Source organism: Equus asinus, chromosome 16 (assembly GCF_041296235.1).
Source record: "Equus asinus isolate D_3611 breed Donkey chromosome 16, EquAss-T2T_v2, whole genome shotgun sequence".
NCBI lineage: Eukaryota > Metazoa > Chordata > Mammalia > Perissodactyla > Equidae > Equus > Equus asinus.
In genome coordinates, this window is record NC_091805.1 from 20,001 (window position 1) to 32,854 (window position 12,854).

The 12,854-nt window shown below is 42.4% G+C and overlaps 1 protein-coding gene across 1 annotated transcript in view; it reads right to left on the reverse strand.

Moving 5' to 3' along the window:
• Nucleotides 1-57: 57 nt before the first annotated feature.
• Nucleotides 58-12,854, reverse strand: part of C16H1orf87 (chromosome 16 C1orf87 homolog) — a 74,059-nt gene continuing 61,262 nt past the window's right edge. The window contains 2 exon segments of the mRNA XM_044749144.2: nucleotides 58-2,814; nucleotides 8,861-9,068. Of these exon segments, the coding sequence (XP_044605079.2) occupies nucleotides 2,654-2,814; nucleotides 8,861-9,068 (369 nt within the window). The 3' untranslated portion in view covers nucleotides 58-2,653.

The window sequence follows — 12,854 nt, forward strand, 5'->3', positions numbered from 1 at the left end:
GAAAGGTTCTACTAGAGAAAGCTTGTCAAGACGGCAGACAGCAAACTCTCTCTGCTCAGCGTTTATTACAAATTTGCAATGACACAGCCACCAGGAGTGTGCAGAACACCACTGATCTGAGAAAACAGAGAGAAAGGAAACAGATTTTCCATAAGCAAAGCATGGAGAAGTCCCAGCTTAGAGATCATAACAATATTTTGAAGCATAATGACCTTATAGCGTTTCCCTGTTTGTGTTCAGCAGTTTTCCTCACAGCCAGACATCATTTAACCCCTACTGTCACATTGTCACCTTGATATCTAAGCTTTTCTCTATGACTTAAGTTGAATTTTTCTTCTTTTAATATTCACTCAGAGAAAAACTAACGAGTATTTACTTCTGCAATGTGCAAGTCTTGCAAACGAACACACACACACATGCACACACGCAGATACACATCTTGGCGTAAAGCAGTAGAAAATTCCAGACAGGACACGATCCAGGAGCAATGGTCATTTGGCTCCAGAAGGCAGAGGTATCTAAAAATTATTCTTTGCTGTAGTGGTTGCCTTGCCTCCCTATGCCGTTTCACACAGACCGCATTCAAGCTTCCCGACACCCTGTGACAAAGAACGAGATGTGAGAAAGGTGCATCTCTGCTATGTGCAAGGAAGTGTCCACAAGGTATGGCTTTCAGTGTTTGTAGCGCTCCTCTGAAGACGTGTGATTACTCTTGATTCACAGGTGAAGTAACTGAAGCTCAGGGAGATGACACAATTTTCCAAGGCTACTACCTACTAAGGGCCGGAGCTGAATAGGCTGGTTTCAATGCCTATTCTTTTTCTAGTCTCTGTTGAAGTGTGGGTGTGGTGGGTATGGTGGATCTGGCCAAGGCTGCCCCGCGTGTGGAAGCGTTCATTCCGCCCACACTACAGGAGGGAGGGTGTACACAGCCTGTAGTCACGGAGCTCTGGGGCCTCCTTTCAGGCTGTGTTCCACATCAGTGGGGTCCCCTCCAGTGCGTGACCGGCGGATGCTGAGGCTATTGTCTATCAGGAGCTGTCCTAGATGTCGGACATAAAGAATTGGGAAGGTGAAGTCACTGCCCTGGGGACCTTACGAGAGGTAGTCTGATAGCCCCAGCTTCATGTTTAGAGCTTCCTTTCACCCCACTCCCTCCATTTCACCTCCCCACAGAGACGTGAGGTAGACCAGGGCGTTCTTAGCATCCTGTGACCAGTGGTTTCCAGAAGGCCCTACCGCTCTGGCATTTATCAACAGGCACAGTCCAACAGTCTTCCTACCCGTCGCTTCTCTGAGCCTCTTTCCTCAGCTGTGAAATGAATCTTTGAACCTGTGAAGCCTGCCTTATTGAACCGTCAGTGTTGGATGAAACAAGATACGTCGTTCCCAGCACACAGTAATTGCCAAAACATATTGAATTATTTGATCTAACATTCTAATTTTCCTCATTCTGTGTTGTGACGACACGAAAAAGCCATATTTGCTTACTTCTCTGACAAGGGTTCCAGAACATTAGGGAGGTGGTGAGTCCGCCTCAACAGGCATTGCTCTCAGCAACTCAAGAATTACAAAAACTAAAGCATGTCAGACTAGAAGGCCCTTAGAGATCATTTATTTTAGTGCATCCAAAATACTTTGTTCTTAGTTTTGTCCATAAGATGTTACGAGATCCCCCACTATATAAAACGCTAAGAGGGGTACGCAGAGACCTTTCCATTGGATATTTTCCTTGACCTAACTCCTTCATCCCGTCTCCCACACAGATGTGAAAATCAGGATCCGGGACAGTCCTGGGAACACATCGGTCTGGAAGCCTGGGCCAGTGTTCCTTCAATGCACTCACGCTCCCTGTGTGGTGTGATGTGCGTGCAAGCAAGCGTGCACTGTGTGGGAGGTGCCAAGTCAGGGGATGTTCAGGACACAAGAGCCATGGAGACTGGTGGGAAGATTTCTTGAATTTCCTGCCGGGGGAGCAAAGAAGATGTGACCTACTGCCAGAATCCTTTGTCCCAGGAGCCCCTCCTCCTAACTTCTACCCAATACTCTGGGAAAATATCCCTGGAGACAGTGCAACCTCATCTGGTTTTGTGCTAGAGAAAATGCTGTACTTGGTCAGAAAACCTCACTTGGAATTCTGCTTATACTGCTTAGTAAAGATAATATATTGTTACTGCTTTTTGTTTTCTAACAATGCGGAAATCCTTCCCGGAACAGCGACTGGAGGAAGGGCGTACTTATCCAAAAATGGTGTATTTAGGTCTACTGTGTGACAGGCGTTGGTAGGAGTTGACAACATCTGACTTCTTTTTTTAACTATATGGAATTGTAAGGTTTACAAAATCACAGTTTCATCAGCAAGATAGGAAAAAATTATGTAATATTAACAAGGTGCTTTACTTAAACAGAAGGGATTTTAAATAATTTGGTTCTTACCACATTAGCAGAGGAAACCTGGTTTTCTCCAATCACTTTCAGCAGCTTATGAGTGAGCATCATAGCCAGAAACCACATCCAAGTCCCAAGGTCTACACCAGCTGCACTGGCCTCCACTCTGACAGTGCCTATACCACTACACCCAACCAGGGAGAAACAGGAGTCTGGGTGCAAAGGGAGAAAAGGGCACACCTGTTTTCACAACGTGGGCCTATTGTCACAGCTCCTTTAAGTACCGAAGTGCTGGCTCCAAGAGCATATTTCCTGCAGAACAGAATCTCCGCGAGGCCTGGTCAATCTTCCGAGGGCTCAGGGCCAGGTCGTAAATGAGGTTGTAGTTGTGAATGAGGCGTCTGGCTCGTTCCTTCTCCAGGACCCCTGTCATTGGTGGAGGGAGGTTTTCAAAAGCTGACAGAGGCAACAAAAAAGAGAAAAAATGTATTAGAGCTTGAATGACTTTGGAGTGAACATAAAAGCTAACATTTTGAAACTTTAAGTTTTTAAAAATCAAGTGACACCTCAAAGAGATGATTAAAGTCCTGGACACGTGTTATAGACATCAGGAGGAAGTTGAGTGCGATTTGAGGGAAAGGAGATGAGGTCCAGCAAAATCGAGGGACAGACTCTACAGCAATTTAAACTTGTTCTTTGTAGCCATAAAGCTTTTAAGGCCAATTTTAGAAATAGGTGAGGTGCCTGCTAAAAACAATTCCTAATTGTTCTGGTTTATTTGTATCTTATTGAAGTGTTTAACTGACGTTTCTAAACATGCAGGGTTTAAACAGCTCCTTTTTATGCATTTCTGCAGATGTGTCTACTGTGACTCCCTCCAGCTTGCTGTGGTAACCTTGTGGCTCAGAGAGTAAGTCTGTGCAACAGAGGTGGCGGTCCTCATCGTCACAGGATGCACTCCAGTACCCACACCTCATCCACACCAACGCCAGCACTCCTGTGCTGTCCACGTTAAGGTCAGCTCCATTTGATAGCTGCAGAGAAGGGTTTAAGTGTAGAACACAGCATCAGCAAAGATCAGTGATTCATTCATAAGCCCCTGGTTGTGAGCTTATGGATGTCAGAACTGTGATGGAGGATTTAGAGAAGGGGTCTATTTTACCTCAGGAAGCTCTTGAACCAGTTGGGGCAATAAGATATGCAGAAAATTAACTAGAGCGCAACAAAAACAATAATGATAGATACTTTTATGTAGACGTTGCCATGTTTCAGGCACCCTTGCAAGGACTTTACCAACATCAACTCATTGAATCCTACACGACAGAGGGAGAAACTGAGGCAGAGAGGTGGTAAGTCAGTCGCCCAGGGTTGCTTGAGTCCATGCATCAAATCACCACACTAACTTTTAGAATGAGGGGAAGAGATTATTTCAGGCTCACATTATTTCCTAGCTATGTTTCTTGAATTGAGAAGAGCTACCCTACAGGCACCAATGAAAGGCTTTAGGTATCTTTCATGGGGATAAAAGATACATGCTCTTCTACTGCCTTGTACTTGTGCAGCCTGCAATAATTATTCTAAAATCTTTCTCAGAGGATCCAGAGGCAGTCCCCCGGTCATTCTGTGGAAAAGCCCTGCCAGGCCATTAAGCCAGGATCTAGTGAACACCCATGGGCCCTGCTTCAGCTGCAAGTTCCGGGCGTATTTAAACGTGTAAGGACTGTTGAGCATGATGCCGCCCTCCGAAGAACTCAGCATGGGTGTTCTTAACAGCGCAGTCCTGGGATGATTTATTCCTTTTGGTTCTGTTCTATTCCGTCTCATCCCATCCCACCCAACCCTCTCTTCCCATTCCAGTTTGCTTACTGCCTATTCTATTCAGGTTTGTTTATTGTCTCTCGCTCCTGTTAGAATGTTGGTCCTTTCCCCCACAGACATCTTCCTTTGAGGTGGTCAACTGCATCTGTGAAGTTCTCCGAATTGTGTGGCTGCTCTTGATCTGGCCTAGGTTGCAATCCCTACATTGGATTTCCTCAGACCCTGCCTCTGAAAATAGAAGTCACGGGCTTTGGAGTAAGCGTTTGACTGGGAAAAGGACTTTAACTTTTTAAGCCTCAGTTTCCTTAACTTTAAAATAGGGATAATTAAACTGCATGAAAACCAATAAAATAATAAGTTCTTAGAACAGTGTCCAGAATTAGTAAGCATTCATTAATACAGATATTATTTTAAGATAAATATAACAGTTATCAAGATTATTTAATGTATACATAAGGCATTTTAATAAGAATAAATTATTAAAATATATATCATTTACTTTATATTGTAATTAAAAGTTAAAAGTAATGTTAAAAAATACATGTAGGAATCATCACTGGTGCATTTGTGTATTTTCTACTGTCTCCTGAGTTTTACCACTGGGAGGAGAGTCCTCGTGTCAAACCTAAGTCATTCACTGAAATTTGTATCTGCCTAACTCACCGTCACTTTGGGAGGCCCAGGACAGCTGCATAAAGTAGCCCTTACAATCCATCTCAGTGTTGGAAAGCCTGTCCTTGTCCCATCAGAGCCAAAAGAAAAGAAATAAGAAGAACCTCTTTGACATCCATTTCATTTTACAGTTTACAAAGAATTTCCAAACCTCATTTGACCCTTTCGCAGATCCGGAAGGTATGTTTCAATATTATCAGTTCTATTTCATAGATGAGGAAACAGACTCAGAGAATATGAATATCTGGCTCTCAGGACTCAGCAATTGGTGAAGTCTGGACTTGAATCTAAGTCTTCTGGTAAAAACAAACAAAGAAATAAACCAACAAATCAACAAGCAAACCCTCATGCTCTTCCTGGTATGCTGTGGGAGTTTAGGATAGCAGGAAGTCTAATAGAACTGGGCTTGAATTATGGCTCAACTTCCCACTGGCTGCTATTTTATCACTTTGAGCTTAGCTTTCTCCTCTGTAAATAAAGACACTAATCCCTTCAGCACGTGGTCCATGTGAAGAGTTAGTGATGCAGTGTATGTAAAGTCCAGACCCATGCAGAGAATGTCCTTGAGAGCTCTCATTGCACTCTGCCTCTTTGAATTCTAAAATATTTTCTATCTAGCCTTTAGTTCACTGGGAAAATTGCAAAACTGCTATTCCCCCAAACATTTATCCCAACCACTCTTATTTTAGAAAACATGATCAGTTATTCATAGCCATTCCTTATTCCTTCCCCTCAAGGATATTTTCTTGACAATCTCCATTAGAGAATAAGCACAGAGTAGTTTCCAAGAAACACTAATTTGATGATGGATGGTCTGCCTTCAGCCTGGATGGTGAACGCCCTGGCCTACATATTTCCTCTCACATAATAAAGATAGTGATTCATCAGTGGGCACAGCAGGTATCATCTGCTCAGTGCCTAGAATGGGGCCGTGGTGGTCTGCTAAATACTGTGGTTAATAAACCAACAAATTGACCTCAGTTATCCTCTTTCCTCATTAAAGATAGTTGTAGATGTTCCCAGATCTCACTGACACATTCCTTGGCGGTTGAGGAACTAACAAATTTCATAGAAACAGAGGAAACAGTCATAAATAGTGAAGAGGCCATGAGAAAGGCATTTACAGTCTGCTAGAATCTGCCTCCAAAGTCAACAAAACTCTGTTTTTCCTTAGAACAGTTCAGAAGTATGAGAAAGGTCCTAGTCTTTGGGGAGTCTCTTAGCAACAAAGTTTATGATCCGTCATCCATCATCGCAACTCAGCATTTGTTTCTTTGGAAGTGTCTTTTCTCTCCACTCAACTTTTTGTTTTATTTCATTTTTGTTTGTAACACTATCGTCAACCTCATAGTCATGCTATTAATACCTAGAATCATGGTTATTTCAATAACCTTTTGATCTCCATTTTTCTAGTAGCTTCCCTGTATTATCCATCTCAGCTTTCATTGTGTCCTCTGGTTGAGCCTTTGGTGGACCCTGGGTAGAGAATTCACGCCCATCCTACCCCTCAGGATTCACAGAAGGGTCTCAACTTCACTGTCCGATCCAACATGAAGTCCAGTCCTGTCTTGCTCACTCTCTTCCCCCTCACACTCATTCGCGTCCTCTCACCTTTGCAGAAGATGGCTTTGAACTTGGAATGCCAACCCAGGTATCCAAAGTCTACCTCTCCTCAAGGCTCAGCTCCAGCTTTCTCTTCCATGGAGCCCTCTCTAAGCACCCAGCTCACACTAGATGATGAACTTCTTTTCATCTATTCTCTCTTTCTTTTGGACTCTTTAACTGTCATTTGTGTCTTCAATTATAATACCTTACTACCTGCTGTTTTCAGTTTTTGGTTTTTTTTTAACTGGTGTTGAATTATTGCCAGTCTTTGTATCTTATCTAAAATCTCCCCGGGGTCAAAGATCATGTTCCATCCTTTCTAGTTTCCCTCCTGGTCCAGCCTCTAGCACAGTCTGGGCTCATAGCAGATGCTTAATAAATAATTTTCTAATTCAGCTACATGAATTGTTCATTTGAAATTTTTATTTTCTCCTCTCTTTGGTATAACTATTAGAAGTCCTTGGGTATTGTAATGTAGTTATACTTCATGTGATCTAGAACTAAGCTGCTTTGGAAATTCAAAACAAACTGAAACAAAAACAAAAACCTATGGAGAGAATGAAAAGACAAGCATTGTTACTGTTATATGATTACTTCTAGAGTGTACCGATATGCACATTAACTCCTTTTTAAATGAGATGTAATTGATATCTAACATTGTGTAAGTTTAATGTGTACAATGTGATTTGGTACATGTTTATGTTGTAAAATTTCCACCATAATAAGGTTAGTTAACATATCCTTTACCTCACATAATTACCATTTTGTTGTTGTCATTGTTATGGTGAGAACATTAAAGCTCTATTCTCATAGCAACTTTTGAGTACACAATACAGTATTGTTAACTAGAGTCACCGTGCTGTACATTAGATCCTTAGAACTTATTCATCTGATAACTGAAAGTTTGTACCCTTTAAACAACATCTCCCCGTGTCCCCTGAAAACCACCACTCTAATCTCTGTTTCTACAAGTTTCATGTTTTCAGATCCACATACAGTACACTAAGTCTTCATGAACCACAGCGTGTGATTAAGTACAACAATTTCAGCCCATGTGCTTTTGTATGTGCTCCCCTTCTCCATTCTGCAGGCCTCTGACCTGGTTCTGGATTACATCCTCTCTCAGTTGGACACTGCAATAGCCTCCTTCCTCCTTTTCCTGCTTTCAATTTCTCCTTCATTCTGCACAGAAACACCAACTTTCTGGAGTACAACTTGGTCAACCACTCTGCTGCTTAGAAACCCTCACTACTACTCACTATCTGTGAATGAAATCTTGATTTCCTGGTCTATCATCTAAGATCTTCCTGGATCTGGTCCCATCCTTTATCATCTGATATTCTTCTTAATAGTCCTTACATTTTAGACAAAGCAAACTCCTTGCATTGGGCTTCATAAACAACACTTTGCTTGGCTAACCTGTGCCTTTGCCAGAAAGGGCGCTCTATTTCATTCCTTTGTATACAAACTGCCCTTGATCGCTAATGATCAGTCCCACATTACCAGAGACTTCCTGATCACCTCATGGGAAGGAATCTCCTTTCTCTGAATGCCCACGTAGCACACCCTAATGGCATTTATCACCTCCCATCTTGGATTTAGTTATTTATGTACATTTATTTGTTTACTTATTGTCTCAAAAAAAGGGTTGAACAGAATTGCTCAAGATGTCAGGGATAAAGAGGGAACATAGTCTACTGGTGAGATAGTAACAAGCTCTCAAATGAAAAATATAAAATATATTAAATATGATACTGGATGTTAATCAACTCTGGGAAATCAGATAAAGGTGGGCCTAGGTCTGTCTGTGGAGTCTCAGAGGAGTGGAGCTTCAGTCCCAACATAAAATATGTTTAGGCATTAATTAGCCAGTTAGACAAGATGGGGAGTTGGCAGGGGGTGAGGTAGGTAGAGGAGAGGCAGACAGCTAAGACGGAGGGCATGGCCACAGGAGAAATCACGTTTGAGGAAGGCACATTGTTCACTCTGATGGTCTAGGGTATGCTGAAAGAATAACAAGCGAAGGAGCAGAGACCGGTCAGGTATACAAGGACCAGGTTTTGCTTTGCTGTGAAATTTGGAGTTCCATCTGTTAGCAAGCATGCTGGAAATGTCAATCAGGAGAATTGCAAGATTCGACTGTGGGTTAGAACCAGGTGGTGGAGTGGATTCCTCCAGAGACACAGAGAAACTTTAAGCAACCTGGTGGAGGTTACACATCTGATCCATCTTTGTATTCCCTGATTGTGCTCAGCACAGTGCCAGGCACATGGTTTATATACAAATTGTATTTGTTAACAAGTGAAAGAAAATGAGATCTCCACTTTCAGACTAAATCACAAACAGAAGTACATTAGCTTTAAGCTTCGCACTTCACCTGCATTATTCAGATCACACAAGTATAGGGCATCTTCTAGCTTCCTGAACCTTTCGATCCATGTCTCCGATTCTTCAGACTCGTTCTTCATCACTGGGTTCAGGAAAGGCTGTGAGACTGGCCTGATTTTCAAAGAGCTCAGGGGATCTTTGGGGGCTGAAGTCTCAGCAGTAGGGTTTTCTGGCTGCAGATCCTCTTCTAGAGTTTTCTACCAAAACAACACAACTATCTCACTGGCAACACATTCACCACCTAGATCTTCTCCAGTCTCTTGGCCAAAGATGAGGCCGTACAACTAGCAATATTTATTGCAACGTCTGGCTTTGCAAAGCTGGGAGGATGGGTTTCAAGTCCTCAGTGCTGTAGGACTACATCTGTGAAGACTTCCTGGATGTAAATTACTATGTTGAATGGTTTCTATTTTTTTAAGGGTGAAATCATGACTTTAATCAGTTTGCATTTCTGATTTGCACAAAGAAAAGGCTTTTGTAACCGGCTGAGGCTTTTCGTGATGTTACATACTCATGGGATCCTTGGAGGAGGGGCTTCAGGAAATGCTTCTAACTTCTCCATGGGAAAACCTCTGGACAATGAGCCTGAGGTTCTTCACAAAGAGTGACTGAAAGAATAGTAACATTGTCTTAGATTTGTGGGCTTATTATAATGGACCCTAAAGCACTTCTAGTTCTGTCTGTCCTGTTAATTTAACTAAAGAAACTGAGGCCCAGAGAGTGGAAGTGACTTACTGAGATCACGCAGTGAATGGAAGATGCAGAACTATAAGGAGGTGTAGAGGTTATGTCTAGCTCAGTTTGGTATCCTAATCTCATGTCTAGTGCAAAATAGAGATGCTTTTAGAATAACGAACAACTTAGTCCCAGCAGCCATGGCAGGCATTCTGTCACCTACCATGTACAGAGTGGCATCCATTGTTTTATCTTCACAACCTCACTTTTCCAGGAATTATCTCTCCTGCTGAGCCACATGGTTATTGAGAGAACAGCCATGCCTAAGTGTACAGTGCAGGACTGGGCATCTAATGCAAACGGACTGGTACACCCATTGTCCAGTGATTTGGGAACGATTTGTGAGGGATGAAAACAGAGAGATATACAAACAGAGATCATTCTGTGTGAGAGGTAGGAATGCTCACAGGTTTTCTTCACTGTGTACTGGAAACAAGAAAAAGCTGGTCTGTCCAGAAAAATAGAGAGAGACAGAGAGAGAAAGTATGAAGCTAACAGCAGAGAGAAGAGAAAATATATAGGAAATCATGATGAAGTTCAAGTCCCTGATTTTACTTCATTGTCACATGTTACATTTCCATGCTTAGGTAGCATAATATGCTTTCCTATACGTCCAATAAATTTAGCAGAGTTTGTTCTCTTAATTGCAATCCAAATAATCTTAACTAATTCACCATAGAATTATGCCTATAACTTTTGAAAACCATCTGTGTTCCCCCAACTTTCAAATACCTGAATTTCTCCAATATAGGAGCTTTGTCTCAAACTTCTCACATAGAAAGTGTGAAAATCCCATAGCTCTAAAGAATAGTAATTGCAATTAGAAGTCAAGTTTTCAGTTGGTTAACAAACTTGGATTAACCTGCTGCTGGGGACTGTGGAGAATTGTTTTGTTTGAAATAATAGAATGGTATATGAAATGGTACCCACGTGGATGACCAGCAACCAGTAAATTTTAAGAGATTAATATAAAAGAATTCTACTTAGATAAAATCGACTTTGGGAAGGGCTGAAAGCAAATAGATAAATAGATAAATAAAGCAAATAGAGCAGTGATTCTTATACTTTTTAGAGTTTTGGATCATTTTAGAAATCCAACGAAACTTTAGATAGTCTACCCAGGCAAATGCACATTTGCATGCAGGATGATTTTAGAGAGTTCAAAGAGATCCTTGGATCTGAGAAAGTGATTTTAATAATTTTCTATTTCTTCAGATAGATCAACATTCTCTTTGACCACTAAAGACAGGGAAAGGGGGAATTTGTATGAACCTGAATTAGGCTGAACTAAGTAAGTGAGTAACTAGCTAACTAACTAACACACTCTATACTTTTTTGGTCCCACTGTGTCAGGAGGAAGTCCACGTCCCGTGATTGGCGCGTAAGACCATTCAAGTTCTTGTTCTTGCCTATCTTCTTACTCCTACATGTACATCTTTCTCTCCAGCCACATAAAACCAGAAAACACGAAGCTGTTTTGTGCCTTGTGCATGCTGCTCCCTCTGCTGTAAAAGCCCTTCTTGCCACTTATGCCTTGGACGGTTGGGGTCCTACTCATCCTTCAAGATTCAACTCATATTTCGCTTCTTGTGGGAAGCCTTCTCTTACAGACAAGCTGGCTGAGGGGTAATTCTTTGAGGCCCCTTTATCCACCTCAGCACTTATTGTGGATTGTTGTAATCATTTATTAGAATAACTCTCTCTTCTACCAGAGATCAGGAGGTGGGCCGGTGAGATAGTCATTCATGTATCCTCAAGGTCTGGTTAGTGACCAGGGCATAGCTGGTTCTCAAGACATGTTTACTGAATGAACAAGTGAACGCATGAATGATTTTCCCTGGGACAATAGGAAAGTTTCTTTACCACACCTCTGCTTCAATTCCCCTTTCTAAAAAGTGGGACAATGAATCCTACTTATGCAGGAATGTGACACAAATCAATTACTGCAGAGATGCCATAAAATCTTCAAAAAAGAGGCAAAATAAAAGAGCAAGGTGTATTTTCTATAATCTTATTCACATTCAATGAGAACAGACAACACTCAACGACAAAAGCATTTGCTGTTGTCTTGCATGGCAAGAGGCTTGCCAAAATGGATACTATTTTCTAAAATATTTCAAAGTGTCAAGTGCATGAAGAGGTGTCCCGTCATTTTAAGATGAATTATGTTAAAATCCGGGCATTTAAAAAACGACAACGACAGAAAAACTCAGGCTGCTTTTCAATTCTGTCTGTATCTTTTCCTGGCTAAGTGGATGGAATATTAAAACAGAATTCAACTGCTTGCCAGATATTTTTTTAAGTCAAAGAGCACATTACATTTTAAAATGTGATGTCTGGGAAAAAGGTCGCCCTCAGTTTCTGGAAGCTGAATTTAAGATGTTGAAATAGGTCTCAGAACCACACTTTATTTTGATGGCAGTGGGAGGATTGGTCACAGGCTTCAGAACTAGTGCACATGCTACAGGTCCAATTTCTTGGGGCAGGTGCCAAGCCCATCACCAGGTGGTGGAGAGACGTTTCTGCAGGCATATCAGCTCAGACAGGAACCAGCCCACACCTGAGGAGTTTTCTACCTCCCTTCTCTGCCAGAGGAGACTCTCAAAGTCAAAGACAGTGTGATGTCAAGGCAGTGGGTGGAAATAAAAAACCAAGAAGGGGAGTTAGCCCCGTGGCTGAGTGGTTAGGTTCGTGCGCTAAACTTCAGCGGTCCAGGGTTTTGCTGGTTCAGATCCTGGGCGCAGACCTAGCACCACTCATCAGGCCATGCTGAGGCTGTGGCCCACATAGCAGAATTAGAAGGACCTACAACTAAAATACACAACTATGTACAACTACGTACTGGGGGGCTTTGGGGAGAAGGAAAAAAAAAAGACTGGCAACAGATGTTAGCTCAGGGCCAATTTTGAAAAAGAAAGAAGGAAGGACAGAAAGAGAGAGAGAGGGAGGGAGAGGGAGGGAGGGAGAGAGAGGGAGGGAGGGAGGGAGAGGGAGGGAGGGAGGGAGGGAGAGGGAGGGAGAGAGAGAGAGGGAGGGAGGGAGAAAGGGAGAAAAGAAGAAAGGAAGAAAGAAGGAAAGAAAGAGAGGGAGAGGGAGGGAGGGAGGGAGGGAAGGAGGAAGGAAGGAAGGTAGGAAGGAAGGAAGGTAGGAAGGAAGGAAGGAAGGAAGGACGGACCCAGAAGGAAGGACCCTACCCAGCATCAGAGAATAGAAGGCAAAGACAGGTGAAGCTCTTCCCCAAGCTCCAC